General features: G+C 38.0%; 1 protein-coding gene across 3 annotated transcripts in view; it reads right to left on the reverse strand.

The window, feature by feature from the left end:
• REC114 (REC114 meiotic recombination protein) overlaps positions 1-27895 on the reverse strand; it is a 173312-nt gene that overhangs the window by 67297 nt on the left and 78120 nt on the right. For all 3 annotated transcript variants that reach the window (XM_060618113.3, XM_060618112.2, XM_060618111.2), the window contains one exon: positions 16012-16101. In XM_060618113.3, the coding sequence (XP_060474096.1) occupies positions 16012-16101 (90 nt within the window). The remainder of the gene's footprint in view (positions 1-16011; positions 16102-27895) is intronic.

Genomic DNA, 27895 nt, shown 5'->3' on the forward strand with positions numbered 1-27895 from the left:
GTCTCAAAAATGAATAAACATTAAAAAAAAATAAAAAAAAAACACATCAGTCCATACAAACACTTGTATACAAATAAATGTTAATAGTTGCTTTAGTCATAATTGACCCAAACTGGAAAGAACCAAATATCCATCAACAGATGATGGATAAACAAACTGCAGTACACTCATAAAATGAAATTCTAACCAGCAATAAAAGAGCACATGATACACACAACAACAGGGACCAGTCTTGAAAACATTAGTCTGTGTAAGAGAAACCAGACAAGAAAGAGTACATAGTATACGATTCCATTTATACCAATTGTTAGCAAAGGCAAAACTAATCTGCAGCAACAGCAGGGCAGAAAGAAAGTGATTGCCTGGGGATGGAGATGGGTGGCCATGAAGGAATTTGGGGGAATAAAAGTTCCATATCATGCTTGTGATGATGCTTTATATGGCTGTATATATACATTTATCAAAACTCCACGCACTCAATGAGTACATTTTATTTTATGTAAGTTATACTCCAATTAAAATCATTTTCAAAAAAGCTAATGGAGGGGCGCCTGGGTGGCGAGTCGGTTAAGTGTCCGACTTCAGCCAGGTCACGATCTCGCGGTCCGTGAGTTCGAGCCCCGCGTCAGGCTCTGGGCTGATGGCTCGGAGCCTGGAGCCTGTTTCCGATTCTGTGTCTCCCTCTCTCTCTGCCCCTCCCCCGTTCATGCTCTGTCTCTCTCTGTCCCAAAAATAAATTAAAAACGTTGAAAAAAAAAAATTAAAAAAAAAAATTAATAAAAAAAAAAAAAAAGCTAATGGAAAATCAAGAAAAAAAGATTTCAGGCACCTGGATGACTCAGTTGGTTAAGCATCTGACTTCAGCTCAGGTCATGATCTCATGGTTTGTGAGTTCGAGCCCCATATTTGGCTCTGTGCTGACAGTGTGGAACCTGCTTGGGATTCTCTCTCTCCCTCTCTCTGCCCCTCCATGACTCATGCACACACGCACTCTCTCTCTCAAAATAAATAAACTTAAAAAAAAAAAAAAGAAAAAAGATTTCACCATACATTCAAAGATTTAATATTCTTACTCTAGAAAGATAATGCCAATAATACCAACAACAAAACTCCAGTTTCCCAACAGAAAATGTGAAAGACACTGTGGGTTTCCAGAATGCTGAAAAGCTTGCAGAAACCCCTGAGCACTGACAGCTTTCCATCTTTTTTTTTTCTTAATGTTTATTTATTTTTGAGAGAAAGAGAGTGTGAGCAGGAGAGAGGCAGAGAGAGAGGGAGACACAGAATCCGAAGCAGACTCCAGGCTCTGAGCTGTCAGCACAGAGCCTGACACGGGGCTTGAACCCACGAGTGGCGAGATCATGACCTGAGCTGAAGTAGGACGCTTAAACGACTGAGCCACCCAGGCACCCCTGACAGTTTTTCATCTTAAAAAAGATACAGATGTGAATCTAATACTTGCCAACATTTCCTTAATCAGAAGCTGACTGATTCATTTTTCTGGAATGGTAACATAAGTCTCACATATAAAAGGCTATGGATTAGCAAAAAGTGAGTTTTTCTAGAGCCTGGCAAAAACCAGTGTCATCAGACAAGAGAGTGAGGGAGACTCTGCTGACATTCACTGTATCTACTGCAGTCAGGTGTGGTCACCTGACTTCTAATAGTAGTCCCATTGCCAATTAAGCAAGGAACTTGAACTCCATTGTGCATGAGTGTGCCTTCTCCTTCCACCCACCTGAAATTGGCAAGTGAGACTGGCACAGACACACCACCATCCTTGTTAAACAAGTCTGGAAAGAGTGTTGGGAAGACAAGAGAGGAAAGTGACGACTGAGGAAGTCTGGGCAAAGATGAGAGAAATTACAGCAGCTATGAGAGTTGTTTTTTCTGGAGTAGTCATGAGTGGAGTTCACAGGCTGTTCTCTTACTTATTGACAAGTTGAGCCCAATGGATAATTTAAAAGAGGAAAGGCAAGACAGTCTAATGTGTAAGTCACAGATAGCTCACTAATGAAGGTGGTGCGAATGATTACAGTTCCCCAAAGGCAGCACAGGGAGATAGGGGAGGCATGATGGAGGGTGCCCTGCACATGCCTCTTAGATGAGTAGTCAGTAACTTTTCAGGCCAGTACCGCATAGGCGCTGAAGTTTATTTAGAAGTGGGAAAGTATAAAAATAGAGCAGCGGAATGCTTTAACTCTTGCTAACCCAATTCTCTCTGGAGGGGAGATAAAAGACAAAAAAACAATGATACAGTTGATGCCAGTGGTCTCAAATGTGGGAAGGGGGATGATAATAAAGTTACAAAAGCCCTGTTGTCCTTGATCCTTTTTGAAAAGATGGCCAAAGAAAAGACTGGTTCTAATTTAAAGAATTTAACTGTGTGAACAATAACCTGATTTTAAAACTCTCTGATGAGTCTTTCCTCTCAGAAGATTATTAAGTTCAGACTTAGACTTAAACAAATATTTCTTAAACTGGGTTAGAAGTAGTGTTTGAAGTTTCCAGAGTTCATGTAAATAGGAATTTAACATTTCTACTGGTAAACAGAAAGACAATTTCTTTTTGAAGAATATTTGGGCTGAGTGTGAAAAGTTAAAAGGAAAACAGAACAAAAACTATGAATGCCATCACTTCCAGGATGACCCATGTTCCCCAAGAAGATAGAATTTATATTGTCTCAAGACCATTTAACTCCTGTGTTTCAGACATAGTTTTATTTAGGTGAAGACACTTGTTCTGGATCAGAACCAAGTGAGATAAAAAGGAGTGGCTGGAAATAAAGGCTAAAGTCTTAGGAAGTAATTTCCCCCATTTGGATATATTTAGAATTTTGGTTTCTGCAACTTCTAGCTTGAGAAGGGAGATGCTGATAAAAGGTGGATCTTTATAGATCTACAATTATATACAGAATATGTTTTTAACTTTAGAAAAATATCTCGTCTATGGCCATACCACCCTGAACCCGCCCGATCTTGTCTGATCTCAGAAGCTAAGTAGGGTCAGGCCTGGTTAGTACTTGGATGGGAGAAAAATATCTCAAAAGGAGTTATGAATTCTAGATTTTTTTAATATATGAAATTTATTGTCAAATTGGTTTCCATACAATACCCAGTGCTCATCCCAAAAGATGCCCTCTTCAATGCCCATCACCTACCCTCCCCTCCCTCCCACCCCCCATCAACCCTCAGTTTGTTCTCAGTTTTTAAGAGTCTCTTATGCTTTGGCTCTCTCCCACTCTAACCTCTTTTTTTTTTTTCTTCCCCTCCCCCATGGGTTTCTGTTAAGTTTCTCAGGATCCACATAAGAGTGAAAACATATGGTATCTATCTTTCTCTGTATGGCTTATTTCACTTAGCATCACACTCTCCAGTTCCATCCACATTGCTACAAAGGGCCATATTTCATTCTTTCTCATTGCCACGTAGTACTCCATTGTGTATATAAACCACAATTTCTTTATCCATTCATCAGTTGATGGACATTTAGGCTTTCTCCACAATTTGGCTATTGTTGAGAGTGCTGCTATAAACATTGGGGTACAAGGAATTCTAGATTTTTTTAAAAGGGTTTGAGAAAGAGAAAACAGATGACACCTCACTGAAGGATAAACTCACTCTGACCTGGAGCTCCAGCACCAAGAGGGCAGGAGCCAAGCAGGACTGAGGAGAGGCAGGGGCAATCTTGCACTTAATGGTGACTGGGTGAGGGTCAGCAGGGTGCAGAATGATGTGCCCCAGAAAGGCCATTATTCCATGTCTTCCTCCTAAAGAAGACTCACAATGCTCAGCCTATACTTACCCAAGCTGAAAGAAGAAACAAGGGAGAAAAAGAAAATCACATAAGACCTAGTAAAAAAGAAGCCGCATTCATCAGCTGCTGTGTGTGTGTGTGTGTGTGTGTGTGTGTGTGTGTGAAATGTGATAATATACTTCAGTAACAACAACAACAAACTCTCAATCCTACAACAACAAAAAACCCCAATCAACAATAGCCAAACTATGGAGAGAGCCCAAATGTTCTCTGACTGATGAACAGGTAAAGATATGGTGTGTGTGTGTGTGTGTGTGTGTGTGTGTGTGTGTGTATTACACAGCCAGGAAAAAAAATGAAATCTTGCCATCTGCAACAACGTGGATGGAGCTAGAATGTATTATGCTAAGTGAAAGAAGTCAATCAGAGAAAGACAAATTCATATGATTTCACTCATATGTGAAATTTAAGAAACAAGAGAGATGAACACATGGGAAGGGGGGAAAGAGAACAAAGGGAAACAAACCACAAGAGACTCTTAACAACAGAGAATAAACTAAGGGTTGATAGAGGAGGTGGATGGGGGATGGGCTAGATTGGTGATGGGTATTAAGGAGGGCACTAGTTGCGATGAGCACTGGGTACTGTACGTAAGTGATGAATTACTGAATTCTACTTCTGAAACCAGTACACAATACACTGTATATTAACTAAAATTTAAATTAAAAACAGAAATATAAAAAAAATCAGAAAATATGCAAAGACTTGAACAGACATTTCTCCCAAGATGATCTACAAATTGTCAAAATGCACATGAAAAGACATTGAACATCACTAATAATTAGAGAACACAAATCAAACCACACTGAGATACTACCTCACTCCTATTAGGATGAGGTAGTCAAAAAGGCAAACAAGCAAGCAAACAAGAAAGAGAAAAGAAAAAAGAAATAGAAGGTAAAATAACAACAGAAAAGATCAATGAAACTATGAGCTGGTTCTTTGAAAAGATATACAACATTGATAAACATTTAGCTAGACTCAAGGACTCAAATAAATAAAATCAGAAATAAAAGGGGTGCCTGGGTGGCTCAGTGGGTTAAGCGGCCGACTTCGGCTTAGGTCATGATCTCGTGATCTGTGAGTTCAAGCCCAGCGTCGGGCTCTGTGCTGACAGCTCAGAGCCTGGAGCCTGTTTCAAATTCTGTGTCTCCCTCTCCCTGACCCTCCCCCGTTCATGCTCTGTCTCTCTCTGTCTCAAAAATAAATAAATGTTAAAAAAAAAAAAAGAAATAAAAGAGGAGACTTTATGACTGATACTACAGAAATACAAAGAATCATGAGACTACTGTGAACAATATGCCACCAAATTTGACAACCTAGAAAAAATGGATAAATTCTTAGGAACATACAACCTACCAAGACTGAATCATGAAGAAATAGAAAACCTGAATAGATCAAGGGTGCCTGGGTGGCTCAGTCAGTTAAGCATCGACTTCGGCTCAGGTCATGATCTCACAGTTCATGAGCTGGAGCCCCACATCAGGTTCTGTGTGACAACTCAGAGCCTGGAGCCTGCATCGGATTCTGTGTCTCCCTCTCTCTCTGCCCCTCCCCAGCTCATGCTCTATCTCTCAAAAATAAATAAACGTTAAAAAAAATTTTTTTTAAGGAAACCTGAACAGGGGCACCTGGGTGGCTCAGTTGGTTGAGTGTCTGACTTCAGCTCAGGACATGATCTCACAGTCTGTGAGTTCAAGCCCCATGTCGGGCTCTGTGCTGACAGCTCGGAGCTTGGAGCCTGCTTCGGATTCTGTGTCTCCCTCTCTCTCTGACCCTCCCCCGTTCATGCTCTGCCTCTCTCTGTCTCAAAAATAAACATTAGAAAAAAAATTAAAAAAAAAAAAAAAGAAAAAGAAAACCTGAACAGATCAACTACTAGTAAAGAGATTGGATCAATAATCAAAACCTCTCAAAAGACAATAGTCCAGGACCAGGATGCTCCACTGGTGAATTCTACCAAACATTCAATTAATACCAATCCTTCTCAAAGTCTTTAAAAAATAAAATAAAAAATAAAATAAAAAACAGAAGAAGAGGGAATGCTTCCGAACTCCTTTTACGAGACCAGCATTATTACCCTGATACCAAAACCAGACAAGGACACCAAAAGAAAAAAAAAAATCATGGGCCAATAACATTATCTATGAAGAAAATAGATGCAAAAATCCTCAATAAAATATTAGCAAACCAAATACAACACATTAAAAGGATCATACACCATGCAAATCAAAACCACAGTGAAATATCACCTTAGTACTTGTTAAAATGGCTATTATCAAAAAGATAAGAAATTACAAGTGTTGGCAACAATACAGAGAAAAGGGAACCTCTGTGTACTGCTGGCAGGGATGTAAACTGATGCAGTCACTATGGAAAACACTGGAGGTTCCCCAAAAAATTAAAACTAGAACTATCATATGATCCAGCAATATTACCTCTGGTTATTTTATCTGAAGAAAATGAAAAGCAACTATTAAATATGCTTTATTAAATAAAGAAAATGAAAGTGCATGTTCACTGCATCATTATTTACAATAGCCAAGCCATGGAAACAACCTAAGTGTCCATTCAGTGGATGAATGGATAAAGAAAATATTACACACACACACACACACACACACACACACACACACACACACACAACCAGGCTGTTAGTCAGACATAAAAAAGAACCCTGTCGTTTGAGATAACATGGATATACCCGAGAGTATTAAGTGAAATAAGTGACAGAGAAAGACAAATACCCTATGACCTCATTTATATGTGGAATCTAAAAACAAAAACAAAAACAAGCTCACAGATACAGCAAAGAGATTGGTGGCTGCCAGGAGTGGATACTGGTGGGGGGCAGGGGAGGAATAAGAAAAGGGAGTCAAAAGGTACAAACTCCCAGTTGTAAAATAAGTAAGTCATGGAGATGTAATGTACACCATGGTGACTATAGTTAATAATAGTGTTGCATATTAAATAGTTGCTAAGAGAATAAATCTTATTAAAGTTCTCATCACAAGAAAAAAAATTTTTTGTAACTATATAAGGTGACAGATATTAAACCAGATGGTTGTAGTGATCATTTAACAGTGTATACACATATCAAATAATTACATTATACACCTGAAACTAAACAATGGTATGTCAATGATGCCTCAACTAAAGAAACAACAACAACAAAATAACAAGTGTTGGCACAGATTGGAACCTTTGTACAGTGTTAGTGTAGTGTTAGTGGGAGCTTCAAATACTGTATCCACTGTGGGAAAAGGGTATGGCAGTTCTTTTCTTAAGACAGAATTATAATAGGATCCAATAATCTCACTTCTGGGTATATACCCTGCAAAATTGAAAGCAGAGTCTCACAGAGATATCTGTACACCCATGTTCATAGCAGTATTAGTTACAGTAGGCAAAGGTAGAAAGAACCCGTGTCTACTGACAGATAAATAGATAAACAAAATGTAGTATACACATAAAATGGAGTATTATTCAGCTTTAAAAAGGAGGGATAGGCTCCTGGGTGGCTCGGTTGGTTGAGCGTCCAACTCTTGATTTCAGCTCAGATCGTGAGTTCAAGCCCCATGTTGGGCTCCACACTGGGTGTGGAGCCTACTCAAAAAATATTAATAAAAAACAATGAAATAAAAAGGAAGAAAATTCTGATACATGTTTCAGCTGGATAAAGCTTGAGGCCATTCTGCTAAGTGAAATAAGCCAGTCACAAAAAGACAAATACTGTATGATCCCACTTATATGAGGTGCCTAGATTAGTTACCATTCACAGAGATAGAAAGTAGAATGATTGTTGCCAGGTGCTAGGCTAGAAGTAGGGAGCTACTGTTTAATGGGTACAGAGTTTCAGTTTTGCAAATGAAAAGACTTCTGGAGATGGACAGTAGTCCTGGCTGCACAATCATGTGAATGCACTTAATACCAGCGGACAATACACTTAAATGGTTAAAATGGCACGTTTTATGTTATGTGCATTTTACAATTATATAAAAACAAATTTTAAAAGCCCAAAACAGCCAAAGGAGAATCTGTTCAAAATGCCAAGACTGGAAAGGGGAAACCTGTTGAGCTCAAGTCCAAGGCAGAACGAGGATGGCGCCAAGGTCTCCCTGTCTTCTTGCCATACTAACCCTCCTTAAGAAATAACAATAGAACGGCCCAGTGGTAGGTGTGCATAGCGCCTTCCAACAGTGAATCATCACCCGAGTGCAAGTGCTAACTGAACGAGCTAAACGAAAATCCATTGTACTACTGGACACCAAGTTACATTTAATCTGAAACATTAAGTTCCCATGGACCTCAATAGGAAGTGACAATCTGAGAACCAAGAAATTTAAGGGAAATGAAGTTTAAATAGGGGCCAGGTCCAAGCAGAAAGTCCAAAGCCTTGTTGACCTGTCTGGATTTCTACAAAAACATATCTAGTGGGAGCTGTCACTGAGCCCTAGCCATCAGTTTCTCTGAAATAAATGACTTTTTTAGAGGTTTGTGCAGCTTCCACAAAGATTTGATAGTACAAATATAGCACAATTTAATCTATGCCAACAACTGGATTCTCTTACTAAAACAGAAGTGGCTAAAACTTTCCATAGCTGTTATGTCCCTACTTTTTAGGGGAAAAATTCTAAAAATATATCACAACCCAGATTAGCATGAGGGAGGAGGGTGTATAAATATAATACCAATATAAAATTGTAATTAAAATGTTTTATAATTCCAATGTGTTTGCTCTTCTATACTTTGGTTCTTGTGGAACCCCAGAAATACTGTCAAAAAAATAGTATGAACTGACAAAAATTGTTATTTAATTTAGGTGGTACATTTTTTAATATGCATTCTTATTTTTAATCACTTAGACATGTATATTATTTTAAAAAGCAAATACTTCTATGATAAAGGAAGATTCAATAAGAAACTAGATATCTTTAAAAATGTATTACATCAACAGAACTAAAAAAATAAAGACAATCCATCTCAGTAGATGCAGAAAAAGCATTCAACAAAATTCAACTCCTATTCATGACTAAAACTTTCAGCAAACTAGAATGGAAGGGAACTTCCTCAGTCTGATAAAGGGTATCTACAAAAACCTCAGTGCTAACATTATACTTATTGGTGAATGGACTGAATGCTTTCCCCTAAGATCAGGAACAGGCAAGGATGTCAACTTTCACCATTTCTATTCAACACTGTAAAGGATGTCCTACCCAGTGTCACCTGGGGAAAAGAAAGGAGGGAGGCAAGGGAGAGTAGTTGGATTAGAAAGAAGAATGGAAAACTGTATTGACAACAGATCATCTATATGGAAAATTCTACAAAAACATCCACAAAAAAGCTATGGAACTAATGAGTTTAGCAACATCACAGGATACAAAGTCAAAAATCAGTTGTGTTTCTACACACTACCAACAAACTATTAGACACTGAGATTCATAAAATTATATTTATAATAACATAAAAACTATGAAGTATTTATGGATAAAGTTAGTTAAATATGTGCAAGACCTATTGTGAAAACTTCAAAACACTGCTGAGGAAAAGTATATATAACAAATGGAATAATGAATATAAATAATTATAACATGTTCACTCACTATGAAGTTGTCAGTTCTCCCCAAAATGATTTATAGAATCAAAGCATCACAGTGAAAACCCCAGCAGGGTTTTTTGATAGGAAAGCTGATTCTAACATTTATATGGAAATGCAAATGACCTAAAATAGCCAGAACAACTTTGAAGAACAAATTTGGAGGAATTATACTACCTGCTTCAAAAATTACAACAAAGTTAAAGTAATCAAGACAGTCTCTTCCTGGAAGAAAGGATAGACATATAGATCAATAGAAAAGAGAGTCCAGAAATATGCCCACACATACATCACAAATTGATTTTCATAAAGGTACCAAGGTAATTAATTCAATGAGCAAAGGCTAGTCTTTCAACAAATGGTGCTGGAACATCTGCTATCTACTTGCAAAAAAATTAATCCAGACCCTTAATTCTCACCATACATTAAAAATTCACTCAATGGTTCCAGAAGTAGATTCCCTAAGATCCATGATCATATTTCACAATATAGTAATTTTTCTCAATACCCATTGCTTTAATTAAGGGGAAGAAGGGGCCCTAATAAATATTAGTGTCATCAACTAATACTAAAAATTCATAATGGACCATAAGCCTAAATGTAAGAGCTAAAACTTTAACATTTCCAGAAGAAAACACAGAAAATTTTTATTGCAATCGTGGCAAATTGACAAATATTTCTAAAACAGCATAAAAAAGCATGAGCCATAGGGGCATCTGGGTGGTTCAGCTGGTTAAGTGTCCAACTGTTAGTTTTGGCTCAGGTCATGATCTCACAGTTCGAGAGATCGAACCCTCCATCAGGCTCTGCATTGACAGTACAAAACCTGCTTGGGATTCTATCTCTCCTCCCCTGCATGAGCATGAGCATGAGTGTGTGCGCGCTCTCTCTCTCTCTCTCTCTCTCTCAAAAATAAAAAGCATGAGCCATAAAGTAAAGAAAAAAGGACTTCATCAAAATTTTAGGCTTCTGCTCATCAAAAAACTGTTAAGAAATAAAAAGGTAAGCCACAGAAATATATTTGCAGAACATATTTCTGATAAAAGAGCTGTAATCAGAATAAGAACTCCTTTAATTCAAACATAAAAAGACAACTGAATTAAAAATGGTTAAAAGATATAAAAAGGCACTATACCAATAAGACATACAAATGGCAAATACAGGCATACATCATTTTATTGCACTTCACTTTTGTGCAATACTTAACCTCTGTGCTTCACATACCCTGTGTTTTTATAACAAATGGAAGGTTTGTGGCAAGCCTGTGCAAAGCCACGTATACTGGTGCCATTTTTCCAACAGCATTTGCTCACTTCATGTCTTTGTGTCATGTTTTGGTAATTCTCACAATATTTCATATTATTTAATTATTACTATATTTGTTAGGGTGATCTGTGATCAGTTATCTTTGATATTACTATTATAATTGTTCTGGGGAGTCATGAGCCACACCCATCTAAGACAGCAAACTTAATAAATGTTGTGTGTGTTCTGACTGCTCTGTTGACCAGCCATTTCCCCATCTCTCTCCCTCTCCTTGGGCTTCTCAATTCCCTGAGACACAACAATACTGAAATTAGGCCAAGTAATAACCCCACAGTGAAATGGCTTCTAAGTGTTCAAGTGAAATAAAGAGTCACACGTCTCTTGCTTTGAATCAAAAGCTAGAAATGATTAAGCTTAGTGAGGAAGGCATGTTGAAAGCTGGAACAGGTTGAAAGCTAGGCCACTTGTACCAAACATGAGGTGCAAGCAAATGGTGCCAAACAAGTTAGCCAAGTTGTGAATGCAAAGGAAAAGTTGTTGAAGGAAATTACCAGTGCTACTCCAGTGAACACATGAATGATTCAAAAGTGAAACAGTCTTCTTGCTGATACAGAGAAAGTTTTAACAGTCTGGACAGAAGATCAAACCAACCACAACATTCCCTTAAGCCAAAGCCTAATCCAGAGCAAGGCCCTAACTCTTTTCAATTCTATGAAGGCTGAGAGAGGTGAGGAAGCTGCAGAAGAAAAGTTTGAAGCCAGCACAGGTTGGTTCAGGAGGTGTAAGGAAAGCATAACATAAAAGTGCAAGGTGAAGCAGCAAGTTATCCAGAAGATCCTGCTCAGATAATGAAGGTGGCTATACTAAACAAAAGATTTTCAGTGTAGGTGAAACAGCCTTATATTGGAAGAAGATGCGGTCTCAGACTTTCACAGCTAAAGAGAAGTCAATACCAGGCCTGAAGGCTTCAAAGGACAGGCTGGCTCTCCTGTTAAGAGCTAATGCAGCTGGTGACTTGAAGTTGAAGCCAATGCTCATTTACCATTCCAAAAATCCCAGGGCCTTCCGAATTATGGCAAATCTACTTTGCCTGTGTTCTATAAATACAACATTACCTGGATGATAGCGTACCTGTTTACAGCACGGTTTACTGAACATTTGAAACCCACTGTTGAGACCTTCTGCTCGGAGAAAGATTCCTTTCGAAATATGACTGCACATTGACAATGCACCCGGTCACCCAAAAGCTCTGATGAATATGTATGACAAGATTAATGTTGTTTTCATGTCTGCAAACATAACAGTCATTCTGCGGCCTGTGGATCAACGAGTCATTTTGACTTTCAAGTTTTATTTAAGAACTATGCTTTGTAAGGTGATAGCTGCTATAGAGGGTCTTATGATGGATCTGGACAAAGTAAATTGAAAACCTTCTGGAAAGAATTAACCATTCTAGATGCCACTCAGAACATTCCTGATTCAAGGGAAGAGGTCAAAATATCAACATGAACAGGAGTTTAGAAGTGGATTCCAACCCTCATGGAGTACTTTGAGGGGTTCAGGACTTGAGTGGAGGAAGAAACTCCACATGTGGTGGAAACAGCAAGAGAACTAGAAGTGGAACCTGAAGACAGGATTGAATTACTGCAATATCATGACAGGACTTTAACAGATAAGTAGTTGTTTCTTATGGGTGAGCAAAGAAGGTGGTTTCTTGAGATGGAAACTGCTCCTGGTGAAGATGCTGTGAAGACTGTTGAAACGACAACAAAGGATTTAGAATATGACATAAGCTTAGTTGATAAAGCAGCAGCAGGATTTGAGAGTATCAGCTCCAATTTTGAAAGGAGTTCTGTGGGGAAAATGCTATCAAACAGCATTGCACGCTACAGGGAATCATTCGTGAAAGGAAGAGTCAACCAATACAGCAAAGTTCACTGTTGTCTTATTTTAAGAAATTGCCACAGCCACCCCAATCTTCAGCACCCACCACCCTGATCAGTCAGCAGCTATCACCATCAAGGCAAGACCCTCCACCCGCAAGAAGATTATGGCTTACCAAAAACTTAGATGGTAGTTAGCATTTTTCAGTCATACAGTATTTTTTATTTAAGGTATGTACACTATTTTTTAAATTTTTAAATGTTTGTTTATTTACTTAGAGACAGAGAGAGAGAGAGAGAGAGAGAGAGAGAGAGAGAGGAGAGAGGGAGGTAGAGAGAGAATCCCAAGCAGGCTCTGCACTGTCAGTGCAAAGCCCAATGTGGGGCTCAATCTCACAAACTATGAGATCATGACCTGAGACGAAATTCAGAGTCGGATGCTTAGCCTACTGAGCCACCTAGGCATCCATGTACACTGTTGTTGTTTTTTTTCAAACACAGTGCTATGGCACACTTAACAGACTACAGTGTAATGTAAACCTAACATATATACACTGGGAAATAAAAAAATTCATTTGATTCACTTCATTGTGCTCATTTTATTGCAGTGGTTCAGTACTTAACCTGCAGTATCTCCAAGGTACACCTGTCAACACATAAAAAGTTGTTCAATGTCATTAGTTATTAAGGGAATGCAAATTAAAACCGCCATGAGATGCCACCAGACACCCATTAAAATAAACTTAAGACTGACAATACCAAGTGTTAGTGAGGACATGGAACAACTGGAACCTCCAAACATTGTTTGTGCGAATGCCACTTTGAAAAACAGCTGTGCAGCATTTTATAAACACAGATGTACTACATGACCCTGCGGCAGTTCCTTTCTTGGGAATTATCAAAGAAAAATTAAAACACATTTGTTCATACAAAGGCTTGTACACAAATGGCTATACCAGCATCGTTCATATTAACAAAATGGAAACAACCCAAATGTTTATCAAAAGGTGAATGGATATAAGCAAATGAGGTTTAAAGTAAATGCTATTCAGTAATGAAAAGGAGTGAACAATATGGATGAATCTCAAAAGCATTATGCTAAGTGGAAAAAGGCAGACACAAAAGACTACATATTATCAGATTTCATTTACATGAAATTTTACAGAAGGCAAAACAGTAGGTACAGAAAGCAGGATCTGAGGGTAGAAGGGTAGATTCCCCCCCCTCAGAGGGGACTGACTATAACAGGGCACACAGAAACTTTTAGAGTTATTTGGAATGTTCTACATCACAACTGTGATGGTGGTTACACAACTATATTCATTTCCCAAAACACATCAAATTGAACACTGAAAATTAGTGATTTTATGTAAATTATACCCCAATAAAACTGAGTTTCAAAAAGTGCTTAACAGGGGTACGTGGGTGGCTCAGCCAGTTAAGCATCTGGCTTCAGCTCAGGTCATGATCTCGTGGTCCGTGGGTTTGAGCCCCGTGTTGGGCTCTGTGCTGGGAGCCTGGAGCCTGCTTTGGATTCTGTGTCTCCTCTCTGTGCCCCTCTCCCACTCGTGCTCTGTCTCTCTCTCTCTCTCTCGAAAATAAACATTAAAAAAAGTAAAACAAAGCATTTAATAAAGATTTAAAAAAAATTTTAATGTTTATTTTTGAGAGAGAGACAGACAGAGTGCAAGCAGAGGAGGGCAGAGAGAGAGGGAGACACATAATCTGAAACAGGCTCCAGGCTCTGAGCTTCAGTGCAGAGCCCAACGCAGGGCTCAGACTCACGAACCGTGATATCATGACCTGAGCCAAAGTTGGAGGCTTAACCAACTGAATCACCCAGGCATTGCAAGACTTTTAAAAAGTAATATCCAATAGGGGTGCCTGACTGACTCAGTCAGTAGAACATGTGACTCTTGATCTCAGGATCATGAGTTCAAGCCCCATACTGGGAATGAAGCCTACCTAGAATTTTTTTTTTTTTAAGTATTATCCAATATATAAGGTATATATGTACAGGCAATGTGCAACAAACTGTGGAGTTACCATTGTATTTCTCAGTAGTGGTTCTTTGGAATTTGATAACCTTAGTTTTATAACTGCATTGCAAAAATCGTTTCATGTATGATACAAAGAGACCTCTATCAGTTTGTAACAACATTTACCACTGGTACAAACAGATGGAGCAGACAAAGCACAGGATGTCCTCCTATGTCTCAGGAAGCAAAATTGCCTTAATGTCATCATTCAGTGAAGTCTCACAATATTCATAGAGGAAAACTTAGCTGTGTACCAGGCATCCCCCTGTCCACCATCTGGAATATTCTTCATTCAAAGCTAAAGAAGACATCTTTTCTTCTGCAAATGATTCAAGCCCTAACAGTGGTAAATAAAGCAAAAATGATACCACTGCTACAGTTTTAAAAATCAGGAGGAACACAAAGAGGACTTTGCAGGTCACTTCACATTCAAGGATAAGGCTATACACCACGTAAGTGGAGAGACGGATCATCACAATATATGACTGTGGGATGCTGCCATCCTAATAAAATAGAATGTATAAGGGATCCACCAAAAATTCATATCTTTTAACTATATTTGACCTATTTATTATTTGACCTATTTGTTTATGATGTTTCTCCCCACTAAAATGATGACACTCCATGATGATAGGGATTTCTGTCTTTGTTTACTGCTATATCCCTAGCACCTAGAACAATGCCTACTATGTAATAATTGCTCAATAAATACCCGTTAAGTGAATAAGTTATGCCTATGTTGATATTCAGTAAATACCTGTACAAATTTATTATGTCTATGTAGATATTATTCACAGGTAAATGATGTAATAACCTTCCTTTATATTTCCTTTCTTTTACAATTCTTTGACTAGAAGTTGTCTTGTTTCTTCATTTTGTTTCTAAATACCAACTCAGACAAACTTTCAAGCAAAAATGAATGTTATTTTCTCCTTTATTTCTTCATTTCAAAAATTTCCTACAATACATGTGTGTGTTCAGAATAAAGAACAAATGCACCTTTATAAAATTAGTTTTATAGAGGGCTATGTAAGTTAATAATAGCCTGTTTCAAGTTTTCTATTTCCTCAAATCTATCCCTCTGCATATGTTCTTTACCTTCTTTGAAAAACCCTCCACACATTTCTCTATAAATTTAGCTGGTCTCAACCCAATTTCCCCAGTTAAGAATCCTTTATAATACTGGTTAATCTCAATCCTTTGATCCACTTTGATTCCCAAAACAGAACCCTAAACCTCTTCAGTATATATCTGTATTACCTACTGCTAAAGAACATTCAATAAATGCTTAATTTGTTGAACCTGATGAATTTCTGTGAGACTGAAGAAGCATGAGAGTACAAAAATTAATGTAAAGCTACAAATATAAAGAAATATATTTGCATAATTAAACTATATGCGTAAAACCTACCAGCAGTGTGGGTCCTTGGGAAATGAAGAAATGACCTGATATAACGATGGTGAGAACAAGATACCCAGATTCTTCACTGGAGTCAAAAACCTTGAAAAAGAAAAAGTGAAAGAAATGTGCATAAGACAATACACTTCTGAAATACCAATAAATGTATAATATCTTCTCACACTGAGCTTCCTACTCTGAACATTTCTTTTCCTTCTGTTTAATCTGTAGGGGCGCCTGGGTGGTTGAGTCTGTTAAGCTCCAACTTTGGCTCAGGTCATGATCCCGTGGTTCATGACTTTGAGCCCTGCGTTGGCGTTTGTGCTGATAGCTCGGAGCCTGGAGCCTGCTTCAGATTCTGTGTCTCCCTCTCTCTCTGCCCCTCCCCCACTCGCACTCTATCTCTCTCTCTTTAAAAAAAAAAATAAACATTAAAAAAATTTACAGATCTGTAATCATTTACTTATCATTTCAAGTTTCTCCTCTATAGGGGCTAACAGTCAGCTTTTAAAAAATATAACTAAAACATATATTTTGAAATGAAAAGAATACTACATTAAAAATAAGGAGATGTGGGCCCTAAGCCAACCACTTTTCAGTATCATTTTAATTAGTCATTAATTATCTTTGAGCCTCAATTTCTTTTCTGTAAAATGGGGATAATGCCCTACAGTGTTGCTATGAGACTTCAGAGTCCTCCTTTCATCAGCCATACAATCCATTTTTATAATCCCTCAAAACCTGGTGCTTTTCTTTGCATGAACTTTAATTTGTCAATGTCACTCTTAAAATATGGTGCCCAAAACTGACCATAATACGCTTGGTGTGGTCTAACTATCTCCTATTTTTTGCACTAATGCAGCCTACAATCACATTAACTTTTTGAGGGGGTAGTCCCATTTGAAGAATGATCTGATATCAGCAAAACTTCCTGAAACTTCATCACTTATATTGGTAAATCAGACTTTCATTTTCATCTGAACCTAAATGTAAGACCTTGCATTTATTCTCATTATATTTTATCTTGTTAAATTTGGTCCATAGTTTTCGTAGGGAGTTGAGGCAATGAAATCAAAATGTCAAGGAGGATATGACTGACAGATACAGACTAGTAGAATTTGGGTCTTAAGTGGCTACCCTGTATAGGTGGTTTTCATACATTGTAAGGTAAACATCCTTGTAGAAATAATAAGATGAAATTATGGATTCACCTCAATGCTCAAAGCTCAAAACAATTAACACATATATATCAAGTATATCTTTATGCGGTTACTACATTCTATTGAGAAATAATGTTCTTATAGTTTCATATGTGGGGTTTACAGCTTTAATGCTATATTTAAACTTAAGATTTCCTACTGAGTTTCCTCTAATTCACTTTAAATTCCAACCTTAAAAAAACTTGAAGGATTTTTAGATGTCAAGGAAGGTATGCTAAAATCGAAACTTCAGTGGTTGTTATTCTGCCTCTTTTCTAGTATTAAGAATTCAGCTATTTGTATGATACTCTTCCTGCCACAGTTTAAATAGATTATCTTTTATGCTTCATGACCACTTAAAACCACATGGATAGCTAGGAGTCAAGAGGAGCTTTCAAAACTAGAGCCTGGTCAACAAATTCTTTAGGAGGCAATATGTTAACAGGATAGTTTATTTTTTTTAGAAATGTAATATACACCCTGAAAATACCCCCCAAAGTGTCCAACACTTAAGTGTACAACTCAGTGAATAATGATAACGTCAACATATAATAATTACCACCCAGGTGAAGAAACAGAACATTGCCAGCCTTCCAGAAGGTACCCTAGTGCTGTCTCCCAATCACTACCTGCTCCTTCTCCCCCTAACACAGCTTGATTTCTAACACCATAGTTTAGCTTTATTTATAAGAATAGAATCATATAGAAAGAATTATGTCTGGCTTCATCAGTGTTGTTGCATGTACCCAGTTCATTCATTTTCATTACTGTACAATACCATTCTATGACTACATCACAATTTATTTTTTCATTCTCTTGTTGATCAATATTGTTTTCCAGTTTAGGTCTACCACTAACAATGCTGTTATGAACATTTTTATATATGTCTTTTGTTGGGTAGGAACACTCACTATGGAGACCCCAATTCTTTCCCAATTATTTTATAAGTTTTTCAAGTAGTGACTAATGACTTCCAAGAGAATCCCAGTAGACTACTCCCCTGGGCTCCAAATTGTTACATCTAATTGCCCACTCATTATTTCCACTTAAAGGTCCAACAGTCATTTCAAAATTAACAGCTCCTAATTCCAAGTCCAAACCCTCCATTCATTCATTTATTCATTCAATATTTACAAAGTGTTGAGCAAGTGACATCTGTTGCCTATCACCAGGAGTAGAAATCCAACCATTTCTGCCCACTCCATTTTGGTACTGGAGTCACTATGGAAAACACAACACAGTCAAGTACTGGATGGAACAGCACTTTACTCACATACAGAATAAATAGAGCAAGATGAGCATCAGTAGTGGGGGTCAGTTCCCCCTGGTGGGGGAGAGAGAGAGCAGGTCCCTCTCAGCAGCCATACAGAGCAGTTGGCCTGTTCTCAGCCCTCTGGTGCTGCAGCAGAAGGACACCATTCCCTCCCCCAAAGGGACAGATACAGCAGTAGGGTTGGCTGGGTGCCATATAATACTTAAGCAGAACAAAGGAGCATGGGCTATGAGGACTCTCCCTTGGTAAAGGAAGTGTTCCAGGCTTCAGACCCATTCTTAGGGTCTTGGCCGAAAGGGGCTGAAAGACTACATGCACAAAAGACTGCCTTCCCAACACAAAACGCATACCACATACCAGGCTGTTGTAGGTATCTGACTCCCACAGTTTCACATCAAAGAATATAATTCTTATGTAAATGGTGGAATCATTCTTAAATCCTCTCCTTTCCTCATATCCAAATCAATCCATCAGCATATCCTTCATGTCTATCTTCAAAATATTCAGCATCCAATCACTTCTCATGGGTCTGGTCTGAGTTACCATCTCCAGTTGTATTAACATAATAACCTCCTAACTGTCTTTCCGTTTGTGTTCTTGCTCCCCCTCCCCACACAATTTATTCTCAATAAAGTAAGCAGAGTGATTTTTTTTTTTTTAGAGTTTATTTATTTTGAGAGAGTGGGAGGGAAAGTGTAACCAGGGAAGGGCAGAGAGAGAGGGAGACAGAGAATCCCAAGCAGGCTCCATGCTATCAGCACAGAGCCTGACAAGTGGCTTGATCCTGTGAACTGTGAGATCATGATCTGAGCTGAAATCAAGAGTCAGACACTTAACTAACTGAACCACCCAGGAGCCCCCTCCAGAGTGATCCTTTTAAAACCTAAGTTAGATCATGTTATTTCCAGCTCAAAGCCCTGCAGTAGCCCTGCATCTCATTCGGAAACTCATGCAAAGTATTCTACAACCCAGCCCCTACTGCCCCTTTGCTCTCATCACCCTTGGGCACTCTGCTCCATCCACACTGGCCTCCTTGCTGCTCTTTGAACCTACTAGGAAAATTCGTGATTATAAATCTCAGGGCTTTTTCAGTCCTGTTCTATCTAAAATTCTCTTATATTCACATAACTCACTCCTTCATCTTCTTCAAGTCTTTGCTTAAATGTCACCTTTTCAGGTAATACCTTTCCTGACCATCCTACTGAAAACTGCCACCAATTCCTCTCATTGCCCAAACCAGATGGCTCCTATTCCTTTTTTCCAGCTTTGCTTTCCTCCATAGTTCTTTCCATTTTTGTTACTTTATATTTACTTGTTATCTACCTATTTTCTTTAAAACGTAATCTGAAAGTCAGAATAAGAATAAAAAGGGAACAAAGAACAGATGGGACAAACACAAAACAAATACCAAGATTATATACTTATACCCACCCTATCAATGATCGATCACATTAAGTGTAAATGGCTTAAATACCCGAATAAAAGACAATCTAACAGGACAAAAAGGTATGACTATATCCTGCCTATACGAAATGCATTTTAATTTATTTTATTTATATTTTAATGTTTATTCATTTTTGAGAGAGACAGAGTATGAGCAGGGGAGGGGCAGAGAGAGAGGGAGACACAGAACCTGAAGCAGGCCCCAGGCTCTGAGCTGTCAGCACAGAGCCTAATGGATGCTCAAACTCACAAATTGTGAGATCATGACCGGAGCCGGAGTCGGAGGCTCAACCAACTGAGCCACCCAGACACCCTGAAATGCATTTTATTTTTTAAAACGTGTATTTAGTTTTGGATACAACAATACATTAAAAAAATTATTCACCACGACCAACTGGGATTTATACCTGGGATGCAGGCCCAGTTCAATATCCACAAAACAATCAATGTGATTCATCACATCAATAAAAGAAAGGACAAGAACCACATGATCCTCTCAACAGATGCAGAGAAAGCATTTGACAAAATACAGCATCCTTTCTTGATAAAAACTCTTAAGAAAGTAGGGATAGAAGGATCATACCTCAAGATCATAAAAGCCATATATGAAAGACCCATTGCTAATATCATCCTCAATGGGGAAAAACTGAGAGCTTTCCCCCGAAGGTCAGGGACAAGACAAGGATGACCACTTTTGCCACTGTTATTCAACATAGTATTAGAAGTCTTAGCCTCAGCAATCAGACAACACAAAGAAATAAAAGACATCCAAATCGGCCAGGAGGAGGTCAAACTTTCACTCTTTGCAGATGACAGGATACTCTATATGGAAAATCCAAAAGATTCCACCAAAAAACTACTAGAACTGATCCATTAATTCAGCAAAGTGGCAAGACATAAAATCAATGCACAGAAATCGGTTGCATTTCTATACACCAACAATGAAGCAACAGAAAGAGAAATCAAGGAGTTGATCCCATTTACAATTGCACCAAAAACCTTAAAATACCTAGGAATAAATCTAACCAAAGAGGTGAAAAATCTATACACTGAAAACTATAGAAAGCTTATGAAAGAAATTGAAGAAGACACAAAAAAAGGAAAAATATTCCACGTTCCTGGGTAGGAAGAACAAATATTGTTAAAACATCAATACTACCCAAAGCAATCTACATATTCAATGCAATACGTATCAAAATAACACTAGCATTCTTCACAGAGCTAGAACAAACAATCCTAAAATTTGTATGGAACCACAAAAGACCCCGAATAGCCAAAGCAATCTTGAAAAAGGAAACCAAAGCAGGAAGCATCACAATCCCAGACTTCAAGCTGTATTACAAAGCTGTAATCATCAAGACAGTATGGTACTGGCACAAGGACACTCAGATCAATGTGACAGAATAGAGACCTCAGAAACGGACCCACAAACATATGGCCAACTAACCTTTGACAAAGCAGGAAAAAATATCCAATGGAATAAAGACAGTCTCTTCAGCAAGTGGTGCTGGGAAAACTGGACAGTGACATGCAGAAAAATGAACCTGGATCACTTTCTTACACCATACACACAAAAAAATTCAAAATGGATGAAAGACCTAAATGTAAGACAGGAAGCCATCAAAATCCTCGAGGAGAAAGCAGGCAAAAATCTCTTTGACCTTGGCTACAGCAACTTGTTACTCAACATGTCCCCAGAGGCAAGAGAAACAAAAGCAAAAATGAACTACTGGGACCTCATCAAAATAAAAAGCTTCTGCACAGCGAAGGAAACAATCAGCAAAACTAAAAGGCAACCAATGGAATGGGAGAAGATATTTGCAAATGATATGTCAGATAAAGGGTTAGTATCCAAAAATCTATAAAGAAGTTATCAAACTCAATACCCAAAAAACAAATAATCCACTGAAGAAATGGGCAAAAGACATGAATAGACACTTCTCCAAAGAAGACATCCAGATGGCCAACCAAAACATGAAAAAATGCTCAACATTACTCATCATCAGGGAAAAACAAATCAAAACCACAATGAGATACTACCTTATACCTGTCAGAATGGTTAACATTAACAACTCAGGCAACAACAGATGTTGGCGAGGATGAGGAGAAAGAGGATCTCTTTTGCACTGCTGGTAGGAATGAAAGCTGGTACAGCCACTCTGGAAAATAGTATGGAGGTTCCTCAAAAAATTAAAAATAGAACCACCCTACAACCCAGCAATTGCACTAATAGGTATTTATCCAAGGGATACAGGTATGCTGTTTCGAAGAGGCCCATGCACCCCAATGTTTATAGCAGCACTATCAACAATAGCCAAACTATGGAAAGAGTCCAAATGTCCATCAATGGATGGATAAAGAAGACGTGGTATATATACATATATGTATATACAATGGAGTACCACTCAGCAATCAAAAAGAATGAAATCTTGCCATTTGCAACTACGTGGATGGAACTAGAGGGTATCATGCTAAGCGAAATTAGTCAGAGAAAGACAAATATCACATGACTTCACTCCTATGAGGACTTTAAGATACAAAACAGATGAACATAAGGGAAGGGAAGCAAAAATAATATAAAAACAGGGAGGGGATCAAAAACATAAAAGACTCTTAAATATGGAGAGCAAACAGAGGGTTGCTGGAGGGGTTGTGGGCAGGGGGATGGTCTAAATGGGCAAGGGGCATTAAGGAATCTACTCCTGAAATCATTGTTGCACTATACGCTAACTTGGATATAAGTTAAAATAAAAAATTAAATAAAAAATTAAATGAAGAAGGGGCGCCTGGGTGGCGCAGTCGGTTAAGCGTCCGACTTCAGCCAGGTCACGATCTCACGGTCCGTGAGTTCGAGCCCCGCGTCGGGCTCTGGGCTGATGGCTCGGAGCCTGGAGCCTGTTTCCGATTCTGTGTCTCCCTCTCTCTCTGTCCCTCCCCCGTTCATGCTCTGTCTCTCTCTGTCCCAAAAATAAAATAAACGTTGAAAAAAAAAATTTTTTTTTAAATTAAATGAAGAAAAAAACCAGAATGAGAAAAATAAATAAAAGAAGAATCTAAAATATCAAAAAAAAGTGTTTATATTTTTGAGAGAGACAGAAAGACAGAGCACGAGCAGGGGAGGGGTAGAGAGAGAGGGAGACATAGAATCCGAAGCAGGCTCCAGGCTCTGGGCTGTCAGCACAGATCCCAATGAAGGGCTCGAATCCACGAAATAGGAGATCATGACTTGAGCTGAAGTTGGACGCTTAACCGACTGAGCCACCCAGGCACCCCACATTTTAAATATAAAAACATGAACAGGTTAAAAACAAAAGAGTGGGGAAAATATAATATCATGCGAATATTAGTCAAAAGAAAATTGAAGTATCTATATTAACATTAGGCAAGAGTATCAAAAAGTATAGAGAAGGTCATTTCATTTTTATTGATAAAGGAGTAGGTTAATTAAGAGACATAATTATCCTAAACATTTGTGTCTCCAATAACAGAGCTTAAAAATACATGAAGCAATAATTGATAGAACTGTAGGGGGATACAGACAAATCCACAATTACATTCAGAGATGTCAATACCCCTCTCTCAAAAATTGATAGAACAAGTACATAGAAAATCAGCAAATGTATATAGTAGACTTGAACAACACTATCATCCAACATAACCCAATTGATATTTATAGAATACTTCACCCAATACCAGCAAAAATACACATTCTTCTCAAGTGTACAGAAAGCATTTACCAAGACAGACAAAATTCTGGGCCATAAAACAAGTCTTGGTGAATTTATAAGTATGTTCTCTGAGCACAATTAAACTAGAAATCAATAACAGAAAAATCTCTGAAAAAAATCCCCAAATATTTTGAAACTACGTAGTATATTTCTAAATAACCCATGAGCAAATACAAAATTAAAAGGGAAATTAGGAAGTATTTTGAAATGAATGTAATTCACCATGTTAACAAACTCAAAAAGAAAAACCGTATGATCACCTCAGTAATGACAGAATACAGAAAAGGCATCTGACAAAATCTAACATCCATTCCTGATTTAAAAACTCAGCAAACCAGGCATAGAAGGAATTTCCTAGAGCTGACAAAGGGCATCTATGAAAAACCTACAGTTAACATCATACTTAAGAGTGAAAGACTAAAAGCTTTCTAAGATAAAGAACAAGACAAACATTAGCTCTCACTACTCCTATTCAACACTGTCCTGGAGGTTCTAACAATTGCAATCAGGCAAGAAAAAGAAATAAAACACCCAGATTGTAAAGAAAGACGTAAAACTGTCTTAATTCACAAACAATAGGATCACTTATGTAGAAAGTCCAATTGATTTTCCTAGAATAAATGAATTCTAGAAAGGTTACAGGATACAAGAGCAATAAAGGAAAACTAAATGTATACAAACTAGTAAAGAACAATTAGAATTTGAAATTTTAGGGGCACTTGTGTGGCTCAGTCAGTTAAGTGCCCAGCTCTTGATTTTGGCTTCAGGTCATGATCTCACAGTTCATGGATTTGAGCCCCATGCTAGACTCCATGCTGACAGCGTGGAGCCTACTTGGGATATTCTCTCTGCCCCTCCTGCACATGCACACATTCTCTCTCTCTCTCAAAATAAATAAACTTTAATAAAAAAGAATTTGAAATTTTAAAAATATCAACATTTATCACAGCATCAAAAATATGAAATACTTAGGGATAAATATGAGGAAAAGTGAAAGACCTGCACACTGAAAATTGACAGAAATTTAAGAACATGTAAATCTATGGAGTGAGACATTTTGTTCACGGATAGGAACATCTAGTATTGGTACAATGCTGAGGCAGGCAGAATAATGGCCCCTCAAAGATTTCCATGTCTTAATCTCTAGAACCTATGATTATGCTTTCTTATGTGGCAAAGGAGACTCTGCAGAGGCAATTCAAGTTAAGGATCTTGAGATGAGAGAGAGCCTGGATTGTCCAGGGGGCCCCAATATAATCACAAGAGTTCTTATAAAGGAAAGAGGAGGCAGAAGAGTCAGAGAAGGAAATGTGATTGATGGCTTTTGAAGATGGAAGGTAGTACAAGGCAAGGAATTCAGGTAGCCACTAGAGGCTGGAACAGGAAAGAAAAAGATTCTCCCCTAGAGCCTCCAGAAAGAATGCAGCCCTGCTGACACCTTGATTTTAGCCCCATAAGACCGATTTTGACCACGAGAACTATAAAAGAGTAAGTTTGAGTTGTCATAAGCCACTAAGTTTGTGGCAATTTGTTACAGCAGTAATAAAAATTCTAAACTCTTCTGTAGAGATTAAAAACACCATATATCAACCATTTCACTAGGTTAACATTAACAAAGTACTACCCACTATACACCAATTTCTTTTATAAATATTTAGGAAAGAAAAAAAAAAAAAACATGGCAAGGAATGTCCCTGACCTTGAGCTTCATTCATTCATTTGTTTATTCAACAAATATTTATTGAGCACCTACTAGATGTCAAGCGTTTTTTTTTGAAAGATGTGATACATCACTGAACAAAATATTTGTTGGCTTCATGGAGCTAATGTGGGATGGGATGCTGGGCAAGGGTAGAGACTACAATAAACAAGTATAATTAGTGGCACTCTAAGGGTGGGATGTTGAGAGCAGTCAATCCTGGTTCAGGCAATAAGGGAATGCTTTGTCAAGAATTTATAAACAATAGTCAAACTGACTAACAAGCACTCTGCTTTTTACTACCACCACATGCCCACAATTCTAATCAATGTCACTGAGAAAATACTCCTCCCTGAAAAAAGTCTTTTGTTGGTCCTAGTTCCAAACAACTGCTACAATTACTGCTAAGTTTAAATAACACATATGTAAGCTTCAAATTATCATATTGTTATTACTTATTCTTTAATAAACTTGGTCTTTTACGCATTCATTTGGAAAACTCCCAGTTATAATGTTGGCCCACATAAATGCAGACTTAACCACATACATTTGTTTCAAGAATAGCTCACAAAGATTTGAAATACTTCAAGCTTGTTTAATGCAAAGTTCTTGTCTCCAACTCTTTCTTAGGATGCAGTTTACTTCAAACCTGTGGTACTATGTCCTTCTGCATTTACACTAGATTCAAAATAAACAATGATAGCATAACTGATTGTAAAGACAAAAAAACGGATTTAAGTTACTCAAAATCTGGGACCTCTTGGTATTTAGATTTGTGTTTAAAAGTGTGTTTTAAAAAACTATAAGTGCAACTAATAAGATGGAACATTTTGTTGAAGTGCAAATTTTAGCTCACACTAAAAGTATTTTACTAAACTTGAATAATAACTTTAACATTTTAAATTATTAAATGTTTCCAAACTAAAGAACAAAAAGGAGAACAAAACAGCAATTTTATCATTAGTTGCTTAGATTGTACCATTGGAGATTCAGGTTTTTTAATCATTTGTTAGTTTGTGGGTGATTAATTACATAAAGTATCGGCCTCTAACCAAAGAATCAAAGTTCAGTTAACAAGATGTAAAAACAATTGGCTAAGGAGTTATGCTTTTTTCCTGTCTTATACTATAATGTGTATTTCCCTTTTCTCATTGATTTTACTACCATGGGGATAATAATGAAGCTCAATAGAAAAATTTACTATCTACAAAATAAATGAACAATTTCATTTGTGAAAATTTTATGAAAATAATATCATTTAGGGGAGTGGCGTGTTAAAAAATTATCCACTCCAGGGGCACCTGGGTGGCTCAGACTATTAAGCATCCGACTTCAGCTCAGGTCATGATCCCGTGGTTCATGGGTTTGAGCCCCGCATCGGGCTCTGGGCTGACAGCTCGGAGCCGGGAACCTGCTTCAGATTCTGTGTCTTCTTCTCTCTCTACCCCCTCCCCCACTTGTGCTCTGTCCTCTCTCAAAAATAAATAAACATTAAAAAAAAAAGTCATCCACTCCAGGGGCGCCTGGGTGGTTCAGTCAGTTAAGCGTCTAACTTCAGCTCAGGTCATGATCTCGTGGTTCATGAGTTTAAGCCCCACCTCAGGCTCTGTGATGACAGCTCAGAGCCTGGAGTCTGCTTCAGATTCTGTGTCTCCCTCTCTATCTGCCCCTCCCCTGCTCGTGCTCAGTGTCTGTCTGTCTGTCTGTCTCTCTCTCTCTCTCTCTCTCTCTCTCTCAAAAATAAATAAAAAATGTTAAAAAAAAATTATCCACTCTGGGTGTCAAATGCTCTAGGCACATCACTTAACATAATAAATAAATAATCTAGTATATCAGAAAGTGCTAGGAGGTAGGGAAATAGTAAAGCAGGGTCAAGAGAATAGGAGTGTAAAGACAGGGCATGAAAGTTACAATATAAATATGTGGTCACAGTAGGCATCATGAGAAGGTGAGGCTTGAGCAAAGACTTGAAGGCATGAGAGGGTTACACAAATATCTGGGTATATAATACTATTTTTCAAATATTTGTTGCAATCCTTCATCTAAAAGATCTTAAAAGTATGCTCATACATTCTGAAATTGTCTAATTAGAAGTTTCTAAGGAGTTAGGAAAAACGGTAGTTTGCATCCTTACAGTCTTTCCTTCCCAAATCCAAACCAAATACCAATTACCTTTCCTTGAGCAGTTATTAATTTTTTTAACATTTATTTATTATTGAGAAACAGAGAGAGAAAGACAAAGCATGAGCAGGGGAGGGGCAGAGAGAGGAGGAGCAACAGAATCCAAAGCAGGCTCCAGGCTCTGCCCGGCACAGGGCTCAAACCCACAAACCACGGGATCATGACCTCAGCCAAAATCACTTAACTGAGCCACCCAGGCACCCCACCTTGAGCAGTTATTAAAAATCAGCATCCAGGGGTGCCTGGGTGGTTCAGTTGGTTAAGCATCTAACTCTTCTTGGTTTTGGCTAGGGTCATGATCTCATTGTTCGTGAGTCTGAACTCCACATCAGGCTCCATGCTGACAGTACAGAACCTGCTTAGGATATTCTCT

This window comes from Panthera onca, chromosome B3 (genome assembly GCF_046562875.1).
Source record: "Panthera onca isolate mPanOnc1 chromosome B3, mPanOnc1 haplotype 2, whole genome shotgun sequence".
In the NCBI taxonomy this organism is placed as follows: domain Eukaryota; kingdom Metazoa; phylum Chordata; class Mammalia; order Carnivora; family Felidae; genus Panthera; species Panthera onca.